The following is a 14,981-nucleotide window of genomic DNA, read 5'->3' as shown; positions in this document are numbered from 1 at the left end:
TCATTTCCATTGCTGTGCAACATTCTATTGTATAAATATGTCTTCCTATCAATAGTCATATTTTTTTTCTTATTTTTTTTTCACCATAAGGAACATCACCTTATGCAGATGTGAGGACTTCTGGGAGATATCCCAAATGGAGAAACTGTCAGAATATGGGCTACACGCATCTTTGACTTCTTTTAACACTAATTGCTCTCCCAAGGGGTTTTACCAAATGACCCTCTCACTGACAATGTGTGAGAGCTGCTTCTCCACATCTTCAAAGCACTTCGCAGTATTTTTTTTTAATTTGTTGAGTATACAATGGCATTATCAAAATTTGCACTTTGACACTTAGTGATACTCAACAATTTCCCCCATCCCTTCCTTAGTACAGAAAAAGTAATTATAATTTCCTTGGTAAAGAAAACGCCATAAAAAGAATGGCCCCAACAAATATGGGGGCTTTTACACCTAAAAATATTCCTGGAGCAAATCACTATTGAAGTGAGTGGCTTCTCATTCTAGAACTGAAGCAGCACAAAGTTTTAGACTAGAGATGGGCAAAAGTAAAGGGGCTTTACTGTACTTTACAGTAAAGACTGGCAGGCCCGCCAGTCTCTCTTACAGCAACTTCATTCTGCCACTGTCTCGTGAGACCAGTAACCTGTAAACAAATGACAGTGGGCATGTTCCAACCAAAGTCTATTCACTGAGATTTGAATTTCATAGAACTTTCCAAGTAAAAATTACTCTTTTGATCTCTTAACCCTGCCACTAAAAAATGTATAAACCCCCTTCCTCGTGGGCCCTATAGAAACAGGTGGTGGCCAGATCTAGCCCCTGGGCTGTAGTTTGTCAACACTTTTTCTAGCCTATTATTGATACTCTATTTTGAACATGCTTGCCCACCCTCCTACCCCTCGTTATTTTGCAAAATGCCTATTATACTTCCTTAGTGAATATCCAAGTATCCTGCAATGCCTTTTTATGCGTATCTCAACCACTTAAGTGTTGACAGCAAACTTGAAAGACAAAGCTGGTCTCCACGAACCTCAAACTACACTTTGCAGAGTGGTTGAGCAACACCACCGATGCCACTGTTCTTAGAAAACTCAGATGAGGGGTGCCTGGGTGGCTTATTTATTAGCATCTGCCTTTGGCTTGAGTCCTAATCCCAAAATCCTGGGATTAAGTCCCACATTGGGCTCCCTGCTCAGCGGGCAGCCTGCTTCTCCCTCTCCCACACCCCCTGCTTGTGTGCCCCCTGCTTGTGCTCCCTCTTTTGCTGTGACTCTCTTTGTCAAATAAATAAATAAAATCTTGGGAGGCCTCGGTGGCTCAGTCAGTCAAGCACTTGCTTTCATCTTGGGTCATGATCCAGGGGTCCTGAGATTGAGTCCCGCATGGGCTCCCTGCTCGGTGGAAAGCCTACTTCTCCCTCTGCCTGATGCTCCCCCTGCTTGTCCCCGCTCTCAATCTCTCTGTCAAATAAATAAATAAAATCTTTGAAAATAAAAAATAAATAAAATCTTAATAAAAGAGGAAAAAAAAATATATATATATAAAAAGAAAAAACTCAGACAAGATCTACAGGAGAAAAAACAGGAGGCTGGATGGAGAACTCACTGTTGGAACTGGCGTAGAGAGTTCGGAGGGAGAAGCCACTGAGCGTCAGCTCTCGCAGCTGGTTCCGTTCACAGTGCAGCTGCTCCAAGCTACACATGGAGCTAAGATCTAAGTCAGACAGTTGATTGTCCCGCAGATCCATATGAGTGATGTACTTATTTCCCTCTAGATCTTCAGTAACCACAGTTTTCAAATGGTTCATCCTTAAATATTCAGAAATAAGGAAATCATTAGAAATAAATTCTACTAAATGTGCTTACCAAAATAAAAATAAGAGAAGTATGATCCCTTTCTCTTTCCTAAACAACTCAAAAGTTAACTACTTGCTTCATTTTGCATGGACAGCTGTACCCTGAATTCTCTGTTTATAAACTTAGACAATCCAGACTTGCAAAAACATATCCAGGTTAAAGAGAAAGGGAAAAGGGACCATGCTTACAAATCATTAAAAACTTAGTAAAGTTAGGCAGGGATGAAGAAGCAGGCCAAAGGAACAAGAAGAGGAACATAACTTTCAGGTTAGTGAGAAGCAAAGCAGTCGTGGTGTACCATGTAGAAAACAAGAGGAAGCAGCCATACTTTCTCTCGGGGCTCTGCCTACTCTTCCTTGTGGTAATATTCACATCACATTAATTATAGCAAAGGAAAATAATATGTATCTATATGGAATAGTTCAAGGGCGAATTACAGAAAATGGCTTCTTAGTTCTCTTCTATGTAGAGAACACACAGACATGTTCTCATTCCTTTGTATTTCAATAAATTTTTGTGTTACTATTTCTTTACAATGAACATCAATGGCTTAGCGTAAATGAAAGTACATTTACACTATGCATATGTGTCTTTTATATGTATGTGTCTTTTACCAGCTTCCTTTAGGAAAATATTATAGCTAGAAAATTAAAACCTACAAAAAAATTGACAGGAAAACCTTTAACATTTTAATTGTAATACAATGGATATCAAAAAGAAACCCAATGATTCAACAGAAAAATGGTCAAGTGTAAGGAAAAATACAAACTACCAATTAGCATATTAAAAAGATGCTCAACCTCACTCATAAATGCTGTTTAAACAATGAAGTACTATTCTCTCCTACTACACTGACAATAAGGAAAAAGACTGCTAAAATCCAACACTGACAAGGACATGAAAAAGTGGGCATTCTATAAAAGGCTGCTGAGTGCTCGCTTCGGCAGCACATATACTATAAAAGGCTGCTGAGAAGGTAAGTCAGAACAACCTGTGTCAAAGGTACTGTGAAAGTATCGTGTGGTACACCCAACTCACTCATAATCTCTCCGCTACTGAGTGAAAAATGAAGCTTTACTATAGTTTGGACAACAGACACTGTTCTAAAATCCTGATGTTTTACAGAAGTGTTCGTACAGAGCAAACATAAGAAACCATCAGAGATCCATCTGAAGAACGGCCTCACCTTAAATCCACATGTCTGATATGGCTCATCCTGCTTAGCACCCCAAGCTTTAGGACTTCCAGGCGATTTCCCGCCATAACCACTTTATCTAACATACTGAGTTTCTCATAAACCTCTGGAATTTGACTAAAGTTGTTAAAGGAAATTCCCAGGGAAGAAAGCTGTTGCAGATTTCCCAATTCTTCTGGTAAAGTCGTCAGAAAGTTGCCATCAAGACAGAGGGTTTGAAGACTGTAGTAAGAAAACAAAAAACAAACTTTAGGAAAGGTTTTAACTGGAATGGATAGCACTAGAGGGATATATTCTGACTGTATCACTAATTTATTATGAATCCAATAACGATAAAACACGCCACCTATGGAGACTCAATGACACACATAACTGCCATGGATGGTCCCTCCACCATCAAAAATAGTCAGAGCCTCTGCTGTTGAAACTGAGGGGCTAAGGAGTTGCCCCGGCAAGCTAGTAAGAGCTGCTGTCTAGAATCCTCATAATTACATGATTCACTTCACTGCCAGAGCTCATGTGACTACCTTTACTCCGAATGCCAGACAAGCTCCTGATGCTGCCAGTAAAAAATGAGTCTAGCAAAAGTCAGATACTCACTTCAGCAGACTGCCAATCTGACTCGGCAGGTCATGAATTCCGTTACAGGAGAGGTTGAGCTCAGTGAGGGTAGAAATCTCACATAACAATACAGGAAACAAACCAAGTTTATTATGGGACAAGTTTAGGCCCTTCAGCTGAGAAAATCTAAAAAGCAAACATACAAATTACAGTAATGAATGAAAAAGCCATCTGTTTTAAATGTCCACAGTAGAATCTGTTCCACAAATATCTACTGAGTACTCACCACATGCCAAACATCGTGCACAGCACAGAACGCTAAGATGCCTAACCCCAGCTCCATACCAACAAGGAAATCAGGTCTAGGGCCATGGGAGTTCCTCTCCCTTCTCCTTAAAAAGGTACAAAATCTTGAAAAGCCCATGCTGGTGTAAGTATTTTATATCAAGTCATACTGATATGCTTGAAATCTCTTCCTTTATCAAATTTCCATATGCAATATAAAAAACCTTGTAATGGGGCACCTGGGTGGCTCAGTGGTTAAATCCTCTGCCTTCGGCTCAGGTCATGATCTCAGGGTCCTGGGATCGAGCCCCGCATCGGGCTCTCTGCTCAGCGGGGAGCCTGCTTCCTCCACTCTCTCTCTGCCTGCCTCTCTGCCTACTTGTGATCTCTGTCTGTCAAATAAATAAATAAAATCTTTAAAAACAAACAAACAAAAAAAAACCTTGTAACAATTCACCAACTCATGGACACAGGAAGAGCTAACGAAAACACACATCAAGTCCCATTATAAAAGCAACGTTTTACATATTGAAATTATATTGACTCAGATGTCACTTGAAATGCACGCGCCACTTAGAACTTACAAATGTGAACGTGATATGGAGTCTGACTGCAATACAATCTGATAGTAATTTTCAGTGCTTCTGTTTTGTTCCTAGAAGTGCAAGCATCTACACTGTCTTACCCAGAGACTGTATCACCACTCACTGGATCCACAGGCATCACTCTGGCAATTCTACTCAGGAGGATTAATGATTTTATTAGTGCAAGGGGTAAGCCTGATGTGGTGCTCTCCACGATGATGGTCTGTATCACCTGCTCCTAGACTGGAGTCTGGTACTTCACTTTAATGCTCCTCTTTCAAATTTTCAACTTTTGATTTCCAATTGTCCTGACCTTGAGTACTGATTGTTCCTTTGGCTTGGTGCCTTGACTTCAGAATTCCTAATGCTGCTCTCAAACTGCATTAACCCTATTTTCATAGTGACTGAGAAGAAAATGCTAGAAACCCACTTCCTTAAAATTATCGCTTCTGTAGATTTTACATATCAATATAATTAAAACTATTATCTCATTACTAGATAGAGGCTTGCTTATACCCAAAAAGCTTCATAACACATCATATGGGATAAAAATCACAGTGCTTTCTCAAAATTATGCTAGAAATATTAAAGTAAAATATGCCATTTCGAGGAATATTATCTTTTTTTAAAGATTTTATTCACTTATTTGAGAGCGAGCGTGCAAGCAAGAGAAAGCATGAATGGGGGAGGGGCACACAAAGAGGGAAAGGAACAAGCAGACTCCCCACTGAGTGGGGAGCCTGACACTGGGCTCAATCCCAGGTCCCTGGGATCATGACCTGAGCTGAAGTCAGACACTTAACAACTAAGCCACACAGATGCCCCACAATATGTATTATTTTTTTAATCACCACTTAGTTTAAATGCTTTAATTTCCAATTTCTCCCCTGTTCACTAGAAGCTCACACAATTACTTATACTAGGTATTTACTCACTTCCACCCACTTTTAAAGGGTGGAGGGTTGGAAGGGGGAATATATTCTGACAAAGAAATTGGAAAATATATGGGCCACAGTCCTTCAGGAGTAAAATGATCAGAAGAGAGAGGTTTCACAGCTGTCAAAAAGCTTAGAAGCTAGCATTAGCGGGTACACAGGAAAGATAAAAGCCCCAACCTGAAAATGGAATTCTTGAAGTTAGGCCTATTTCCTTAAAGCTATTTAAGTTTGATACTTATGATTCAAAAACTTGCCATATACTCAATCTCCCAATTTACCCTGGCTTCAGATCATGCATCACTGTCAGTGACTTATGTAACAAGATTATCCAGATCAATGGCAGCTCAACATTGCCTCCGTAACAGAACAACTGCATCTATCCTCTGTTGCATGGAGGGGAAAGATGGGGGGAAGGGGTGGTGGTGGTGTAAGAAAACTGTATGGATAAAAAATTTTACTTCCTCTTCTAAATGGAGGGAAAATTTTCAAAAATATATACGATGGAAAGCATGCTCACTTCCAGGTACAGATGACTAAGACGGTGATCATGATTTGGTTTGAGTAAGTTAGTCGGGAAACCCATTCCTCACATACCTGTAGAGAGTGTCAAGGCCCCCAGGTCTTTCCAACTGCATAAAATTATGCCGCAAATTGAGGTAGGTGATATCTTGACTGTAGAAGAGATGCTCAGGAACCTCCTCAAGGCTGTAACATGACAGGTCAACAGTGCTGATTCGCTGGGACACCACCTGAACAGGGTCAAGGAGAAGAGCCATCTGAGCTAACACCAAATGTCTCTCACCCGCACAGGAACGAATCATATTTACATAAAAAGGCACTAATTTTAAAAATGCGAAGGAGAAAAAGGTAATGAGATCCAATTAGTTATTTATAAAAACCAGTTCATTTTTGCTTTTTCCTAAAACCAAAAACTGCTTCAAAACACACAACAGTGTAAGTTTTAAAGTGTCTATAAGTAAAAAAAGCACAAATCATAAAGACAGAAATTTAACATTTCATACAAGAAGTTGAGATGATCCAAAATAACTATACAAAACTCTAACAAACAGGGTGAAATTGAAAGCCATGGCCTTTTGTATCCACACGGGCTTCGCTACTTACCAGTGCAGTTTCTTCATCTGTTGTGAGGATAAAATTAAATAACCCAGTACACAGCACACTACCTAGTATGCAAAAGATGCTCAAAAAATATTAACTTCTCTTTACAAGGTCAAAAGAATGGAATAGCTACTTAAAATTGAAATGCGTTTTATTCAGAAGAGATTTTATTACAACTACAATGTATGTATAGAAAATTCAATAACACCAAAACAAGTTTATATTTCTATAATAGAATGCTAATAAAAGATGGGTTGTGAAAATTGGTCTAAAAACCAAACAAAATGCCACTGGAAAAGTCACTCATGTTTTATGGCATCTCATTATACGAAAACCACCCTTTATGCAACTATTTAGCTCCACAAGAAAAATGTGCTAAAATTCTGCAAATAGCTAGAACAAGAGAATTTGGAAACTGCGACACAGTTTTAGAGCACTTCATCTTTAAAGACTAAAAAAGCAGAAATTATGCTGAAAAGCTAATTATCCTCAGCATACAGTAACAATACTTTGTGACAGGAGCACAGGTCACATCCCATGGTAAGTTCAAATTTAGAGTGGTTCATCACAGCTGTGCTAAATACATACAAGACCAAGAAGCACTAGGCTAGGAATTAGGGAACGGCACCATCTCTCACTGACTACAGTGGCTGAGGGAAAGTCATCTGAATCTCATTGTGTCTCAATTCCTTCAAGGCCATATTCCTCTCATGAGCTGGTAGAGGACACCTGGGTGGCTCAGTCGTTAAGTGGCTGCCTCTGGCTCAGGTCCTGATCTCAGGGTCCTGGGATCGAGGCCCGGGTTCCCTGCTCAGCGGGAAGCCTGCTTCTCCCTCTGCCCCTCCCCCTGTTTGTGTTCCCCCTCTCTGTGTCTCTCTGCCAAATAAATAAATTCTTTAAGGGGGAAAACAAAAAGAGAGAGATAGTCGAGAGGTACCTGCAAACACTTCTGAAAGCTTTTTCTACTATACAAATAATAAATAAGTTAAGGACCTGCTGGACTTTCATTCTTCCATTCATTATATACTTAGAGGGGCCTAAAGTAAGATACATAAAAATTATAATTCACTCTCCTGGAGAGAGTTCAGTTTCAAATTACATCTCTCGTGGGATTTTGCAGTCTTATCCCCACATCAGGACGTCCGACAGCTTATCACCTTGGATGCCTGTCGCTGCCATCTCTGGCACTCGGCCAGCGTCTCAAAGCTGACATGATAGGTCTGAGCTTGGGCTCCGGCTGAGCTGAACGCCAGGGAGTGCTGCCGTCGCTTCACTTCTTCCACCTGAAGGGGAGGAGGGGCGAAAACCAGAACCAAGAGAAAAAATCCCAGTCAGAGAGCAAAGGACAACAAGACAAAGAACTCAATTTTCTAAAACAGGCAAAAGATTTGCATAGACATTTCTCCAAAGAAATGTATCTCAATAAAGCCATTTAGAAAAAGCAAAGGAGTACTTCACTGAAGTATGTTGAAGGAATAGGACTCGGAGCATACTCCAACGTAAATCTATTTATTAATTCCTCTGTAAGTCACAACACAGTCCCCATTTGATAATTAAAGATTTGTTGCATGACTACATTCTACGGTTCTGCACGCTGGGGGCAAGCAGGGGGAAAACACAAAGCCCCTGGCCTTAGTGTAATCTGTATTTGAGAAGGGACAAACACTCTAACACCAAAATGGTGACAAAACGTAGCATAACACAATATAATATATAATGAATAATATCAAGAAAAAGAAAGCAGGAGAAAAGCCTGGCGAACAGGGTGGGTGATCTGACTTAAGAAAGGGCAGTCAGGGAAGGCCTCACTGAGGTAACACGTGAGCAAAGACCCTAAGGGGGTCCAGGCGTGAGAACCTCCTAGGCAAGGAGCATTCCACATACAGGAACACCAAGTACAACTCGCTGCGATGCAGGGCTGCATGCCGTGTTTCAGAACAGGAGTCTCTGGACCGTGTGGTAAGAGCCAAAGTCTCCACTGCAAAGGTACGCAGTTCCAACCCTTTCCACCGACACTGGGGCACAATGGAGGTAGCTGTCTGCCTGCAAAGGGTGCCATGGCCTGCTTTTTGGACTCCTCTCCTTTCTCACTAAGCCCTGGGCTAGCTCCCATTTTTGACCCCCTCCAGGGCTGAAGTAGAAAGGGAAGACCAAAGGTTATTACTAGATAAGGAGAATCATAATCTGATTTCACGGTCTCTGGGCCTAGGAGATTCTAAAGGAATGCTTTTCCACAATGGGTCCATTTAAGGGATCTTTTGGTTACCCCCCCACCCCACCCCAAACAATGACAGTGTCTCACTTACAGATCACTTGACCTCGCTAATGCATACTCTTCCAGCAGCTGACTACTCCCTCCTCAGACATGAAAAAATCCTGTGGTCCACTGTCAGCCTATCCTCAAGGGAAGCTTATCTGACCCTCAAGATGGCCCTGCCAGGCAAGTTCTAAGAGAATCCACCCACTCATCCATCAATCTACCCACTGGCTTTTCCTCTCTCAACCCATCTGGGTCACAAACTAACAAACCCAAGGAGGCACAATGATCCCAATGCATGACCTAGGCTCTTAGGCTACCTGGCTGCTCTGGTGACAGACTCATCTCTGTCCTCAAGACTTCTTGGAGGAGGCAGGACACCAATCCACTATGCCCCCCTTACTGCAAGGGACCCATATTAAGCTCTCTTGAATCCTGCTGAAACCTCTTTCGCTAGGCTTGAGGAAAAAGGCAGAAGCCATTCCCAGCTAGGAAGGCTGTAGGGATTCACAGCACAATAGCATTTCTCTTCAAAGCAATTCTCCCCCAAAATCCGACAACCCAATTCACATAGCTTTGATGAAGATGAAGTCTCTATAGTTATGGAACCACTTACACCTTTGTCTGACATCTCACTTTGATATGTCATAACTATTGAATCTTGGTGAGTCAGCTGGAAACTTCTAAATTATACTCGTAAATCATTAGGTTTCTAGTGCCAAGTAAAGACTGAATCGAATGGCAAAAACACAAAATACTTTAAGCAAAAAAGAATCATATTAAAAAGATCCCAATAAGGGGCACCTGGGTGGCTCTATCAGTCAAGCATCTGCCTTCAGCTTAGGTCATGATCTCAGGGTCCTGTGATGGAGCCCTACACTGGGCTTTGTGTTCGGTGGGGAGTCTGCTTGTCCCTCTCCTTCTCCCTCTTCCTCTGCTCATGCATGTGCATGCTCCTCCTCTTAAATAAATAAAATCTTTTTTTAAAAAGATTTAATTATTTCTTTGACAAAGAGAAATACAGTGAGAAAGGGAACACAAACAGGGGGAGTGAGAGAGGGAGAAGCAGGCTTCCCGCAGAGTGGGGAGCCCAATGTGGGGTTCAATCCGAGGACCCCTGGATCATGACCTGAGCCGAAGGCAGATGCTTAACAACTGAGCTACCTAGGCACCCCTCAAATAAATAAAATCTTTTAAAAAAATACCAATAAAATTAAATAATACTTATAACACTCAACTGTGATCTCACAACAGGATCTTTTTTACTAGTAATAAAGCATGCTAATGAATACATCAAAATAAAGGATCTTCCTGAAATGAAGAACAGATACTAATGATTGTTTTAGAATAATCTTTTTTAACAGATTTTATTTATTTAACAAAGAGAAAGCGAGAGACCACACACAAGCAGGGGGAGCAGCAGAGGGAGAGGGAGAAGCAGACTCCCCACTGAGCAGAGAGCCGGATGTGGGACTCAATCCCAGGACCCTGAGATCATGACCTGAGCTGAAGGCAGATGTTTAACTGACTGAGCCACCCAGGCACAAATATTTTAGAATAAACTTTTAAATATTTTACTATGGGGTATCTGACACAGAAAAATATACTCACATAATGTCAAATACTGAGAAAGGTTTGTAAATCTGAGATTCTCTTTCTGCCTCTCCCTCTGCCCTCCCCCCACCTCCACGCTTGCTGGCTCGAGCACTTGCTTGCTGTCTCTTTCTAAAATAAATAAATAAATCTTAAAAAAAGAAAGAAAATAATGTTTTTGAGATTCATCCTCATTTTGGTGTATATCAGCAGTTCATTCCTTTTTACTGTTCAGTAGTAGTCCACTGTGTGGAATGTACCACATTTGTTTATTAATTCACCAGTAGTCAATGAATTTTGGGTTGTTTCTAGTTTTTGACAATTATAAATACAGCTGCTATGAACATTCATATAAAGTCTTTGTAAAGACAGATGTTCATTTCCCAATACCTAGGAGAAATGCTGGGTCATCTGATATGCATATGTTTCAGTTTATAAGAAATAAGAAAACTGTTTTCCAAAGTGACTGTACTCCCACCAATGATGTGAGAGCATTCCAGTTGCTCCTCATCTTTGTTAAATTTGGTACTCATCAGTCTTTTGATTTTAGTCATCCTAGTGGTTTGCAGAATCTGTGATAGTGATTTGCATTTCCCTAACGACTCATGATGGCGAGAATCATCCTATGTACTGATTTGCCATCTGTAGATCTTCACTGGTAAAGGAGCCGCTCAACCCTTCTGCCCAATTTTTACTAGGTTATCTGCCTTTCTGTTGCTGTGTTGTAAAATTTCTTTATTAAAAATTCTGGAGAGAAGTCCTTTGTTGCAGATAAGCTTTCATAAAAATGTTTTGTATGATGTTAATATGACCACACCGATTTTCTTTTGGTTGCTATTTGACTAGCATGCTTTTCACACCATCCACATTCAACCTTCTAAGTGTAGGGTCTCTTACAAACAGCAAGTACTGGGGGTATCTGGATGGTTTAATAGGTTAAGCGTCTGCTCTCAGCTCAGGTCATGGTCCCGGGGTCCTGGGATCGGGCCTCACATTGAGCTCCCTGCTCAGCCGGGAGCCTGCTTGTCCTTCTCTCTGCCCCTCCCCCTGCTCGTGCTCTCTCTAATAAATAAATAAATAAAATCTTATAAAATAAACAGCAAGTACTGGGATTTTAAATGACAACTTGTATCACAATTATGATTACTGATATATTTCTATATGTTTCTGTCACTATAATTTGTGATAATTTACCATGCCAATCATTTCATTCATTTCTCCCCGCTCCTTTCCTGCCTTCTTTTAGCACTACAGAATGTTTTACGTTTTCTTTTCCCTCTCTACTTTTAGTGGCTTTCCTTAAAATTTTTACACTCATACTTAAGGTTTTTCCTAATAAAGTTAAAAGTTATTTGGTATTTCTACTCTCTTATTCCATGGCTGTATCACATGTTACTTATCAAACATACCACTATATCTTAAATATCATTCAGGGCAGTTTGAGCTTTAAGAGTTTATATTCATATTTAAAATATTTAAAAAATTTCAACTTTTTACAATCAATATTAACTTTACCATCATATTTTGTCAATGCCTGCACTTATCATTATTTCTTATTTCTTACAACTTCCCTTTGAATATCCTTTCCTTTGCTGTATTCTTTTCTCTTTTATTTTTGGTGGGGTTGGGGGGGTGGGAAGGGCTGTCGTTTTCTTTTAACCTATTTTCTTCATTCTGTCCTTCAGCTCCCAAGACCAGAACCAGGTCCTCACATCAGTAAGTGCTGGGTTGCTGGCCCCGGTTGAGAGTGGAGCGTGCACATTCATTCAGTGGGGACGTGTTCACTTCCTGGTCATAGGGCACATAACTGGTTCCTTCCACTTTTCTAGGACCACAGCAAGAAAAAGACTTGGTTCCAGTCAATGGTTAACAGCTGTTTGGGGCTGTTTTTTTGTTTGTTTATTTGTTTTTTCTTTCCAGCTTTCCTTCAGGAGCAGAGTACCGCTCATCTCCTGCTTCAAGGACTAAGCCTGGGCCAAGTTCTTCTTATAAGCAGAGGACTTTTAAACCCAAATACTTATAGGGGCTGAACTCCTGGGCTGCCACGACCTTTCAGGCCCAGAACCCAGAAGGCCCTCAGATTCAGACCCTCTCACAACATCTATTCTACATTCCATAGCATAGCTGTGTCTTTTTATATATTTACCTTTTGAATATATCTATTTTACTGATATTGCTATGCATCTGGGCCAGACTGGACATCTCAAAGCATGAATGCACTAAGTCATTTCATACGGAAGTTCTCTAAAATTCAGACTGTTTTATGATACTCAAGATGGAAAATAAAGAAACAAAATGATGTACAGCTTCATCTAAATATTAACGTACCTGTTTCTAGTCATCTGTCAGTCTGTTTGAGACTTGCAAATGAACTCCTGCCTAGGACGGGGAATTCTCCAGCACAGACCAGAAACAGTATGCCTCCACTCCCCTTGCTGCTGGAGAGGCGCTTGTGACCACCCACGACTCTGAATTTAAGTCAAATGGGGAAAAAGGAGAAGCTGGAAAGAATCTGTTTTGGGGATGGATGTGGCAGGAGCCTGTAAGTGGCAGCATTCTCGGTCTACTCGGGTGTTATGGGGGCCCAGTGGTGGAGGCAGAGGTATCATCAACAAATGGGTTCTGCAGCAGAATTTGGGGTATGAACAGGCTTTGGACCTCCCAGAGAACCTGTGATATAAATAAACCTGTTTTATGCTTCAATTAGCCTAAGTAAAGTTGGGGTGCCTGGGTGGATCAGTCGGTTAAGCGTCTGACTTGGTTTCAGCTCAGGTCATTATCTCATGGGTCATGAGATTGTAAAATCATGAGATCATGAAATTGAGCCCAGTGTTGGGTTCCAAGCTCAGCAGGGAGTCTGCTGTTCTTCTCCCTATCCCTCTGCCCCTCCCCCTGCTTGCACACTCTCGCTCTCAAATAAATGAATCTTAAAAAAAAAAAAAAAAAAAAAAAAAAAAAAAAATTAGCCTAAGTCGGTTTCTTCTGGTTAAAACTAAGAACTCTAAAAAGCAAACTTTGTAATGCAATCTTTAATAATGCTCATATTGGCTTCTTTAAAAAGATGTGGGGAAAACGCCAAAAATTAAATGTGATTTTAATTAAGATCAAACAAATGAAGAAAAATCATTTTTATGAGTCTTACCTTTCCCCCAACCAGAGGCAAAATGTGCATCTTCCCAGTCTGACAATCCTTCACCGAGGAAACGATGAGGCACGTCCCACAGAGAACAACTAGGCGTTCAGCCCACTTATGCAGCTGGGTCTTTCCCTTGCGTACATTATAGATGCCAGACAGAAGAATTCGATCCAGATGATCCATCTGGCATGGTTTTTCTAAAAGAAAACAGAACAGGAGTCAGCATTCAGAAGTCACCATTCAAGTATATGAGACTCCTACAAGGAAGAAGAAAGTATTGTGTGCCAATATTCAGCAACCTCGTTTACAGATTTAAGTTACCAAGCAATACACGTATCATAAGATATGATCTCAGTTCTAAAATGTTATCTATCACTTCAGTTTTACAATGGGGGTACTGTGGATGTTGGGCCGGGGAGGAAGATTTTATTTTGGGTGCAATTGTTAATTCTTCTTCCAACACAGTCCTATCTCCATGTACACAGAGAAAGGCAATCTGGCAAGTCATTAAGATCACAGACTTTGGGGCCAGACATGCAAACCTGAGTTTGAATCCTGGTTCTGCCACTTACTTTGTTTCTTTGAACTACTTAATATAATCACTGAGGTTGACTTTCCTCATTTATACAGTCTGGATCTTAATACTACTTATCTTTAGGGTTTTCTTTTTCAAAAATTAGCATAATTAATTTAAAGTCCTGAGCATACTTTTGGGTAACAAAAGGAGTACTGAATAAACGACAGCAACTCTTATGAGTCCATTCTAGATGGAAGAAATTAATAAGTATGGGAGCACACTAGTTCTGACACATTACTCCATTTTCCAGTTCCTTGTGAGGAAGAGCTTATGGCCAATACGTCAATCAACTATCCCAATCTTGGTGGCAGAAGCTCATACGTGCATACAAGAGTTTCTTTCTTTTTGTATCTTCCCTCCCCATTAGAAATCTTTCTAAGGCTGAGACACAGTGAATAAAACAGCACATTATGACAGAAGACAGATTCTTGATTAAAACATGGCTAAAACCAGACTACACAAAAATGAACAGGAGCACCACTAGTATGAGGTGCTGCAAAGAGCAATCAGCTGGGAAGAGAGAATACTGCATTATACTTGATATTATCACAGGATTGATTATGGAACCTGGCCATCCTGTCGCCCTTTTAACTATGTGTTTCCCATAGATGATCTGAGGAAATGGGTTAGACCACTTCAAAGCTTTAAAACTTTCTATTTGATACTAGCTCTGGGGGGAGACCCATCTCTCCTTCTATTTGAGGCCAATCCTTGGATCTATATTCCAAACTCCACCTTTCTCGGGGAGTTTGGTTCTTCTTTCTTCTAACTCTTCAGCTCCACCCTCCTTACTGTTCCTGTCAAAGCTACAAGAGCATTCCCATTTTCTCCCGTGCCCTCTCGGTCTCAACTGTGGAATTTCTTTAGTTCAGTG

At 40.7% G+C, this 14,981-nt stretch overlaps 1 protein-coding gene across 2 annotated transcripts in view; it reads right to left on the bottom strand.

Moving 5' to 3' along the window:
• LOC111152971 (PH domain and leucine rich repeat protein phosphatase 2) overlaps positions 1–14,981 on the bottom strand; it is a 67,406-nt gene that overhangs the window by 25,306 nt on the left and 27,119 nt on the right. For both annotated transcript variants that reach the window (XM_022511735.1, XM_022511736.1), the window contains exons 3-8: positions 13,537–13,727; positions 7,702–7,827; positions 6,020–6,174; positions 3,658–3,804; positions 3,049–3,279; positions 1,612–1,814 (exon numbers count right to left, since the gene is read on the bottom strand). In XM_022511735.1, the coding sequence (XP_022367443.1) occupies positions 1,612–1,814; positions 3,049–3,279; positions 3,658–3,804; positions 6,020–6,174; positions 7,702–7,827; positions 13,537–13,727 (1,053 nt within the window). The remainder of the gene's footprint in view (positions 1–1,611; positions 1,815–3,048; positions 3,280–3,657; positions 3,805–6,019; positions 6,175–7,701; positions 7,828–13,536; positions 13,728–14,981) is intronic.

The sequence above is a fragment of the Enhydra lutris genome, unplaced genomic scaffold (assembly GCF_002288905.1).
Source record: "Enhydra lutris kenyoni isolate GAN:26980312 unplaced genomic scaffold, ASM228890v2 scaffoldscaffold30, whole genome shotgun sequence".
NCBI classification, from domain to species: domain Eukaryota; kingdom Metazoa; phylum Chordata; class Mammalia; order Carnivora; family Mustelidae; genus Enhydra; species Enhydra lutris.
This window is presented reverse-complemented; position numbering and strand designations above follow the sequence as displayed.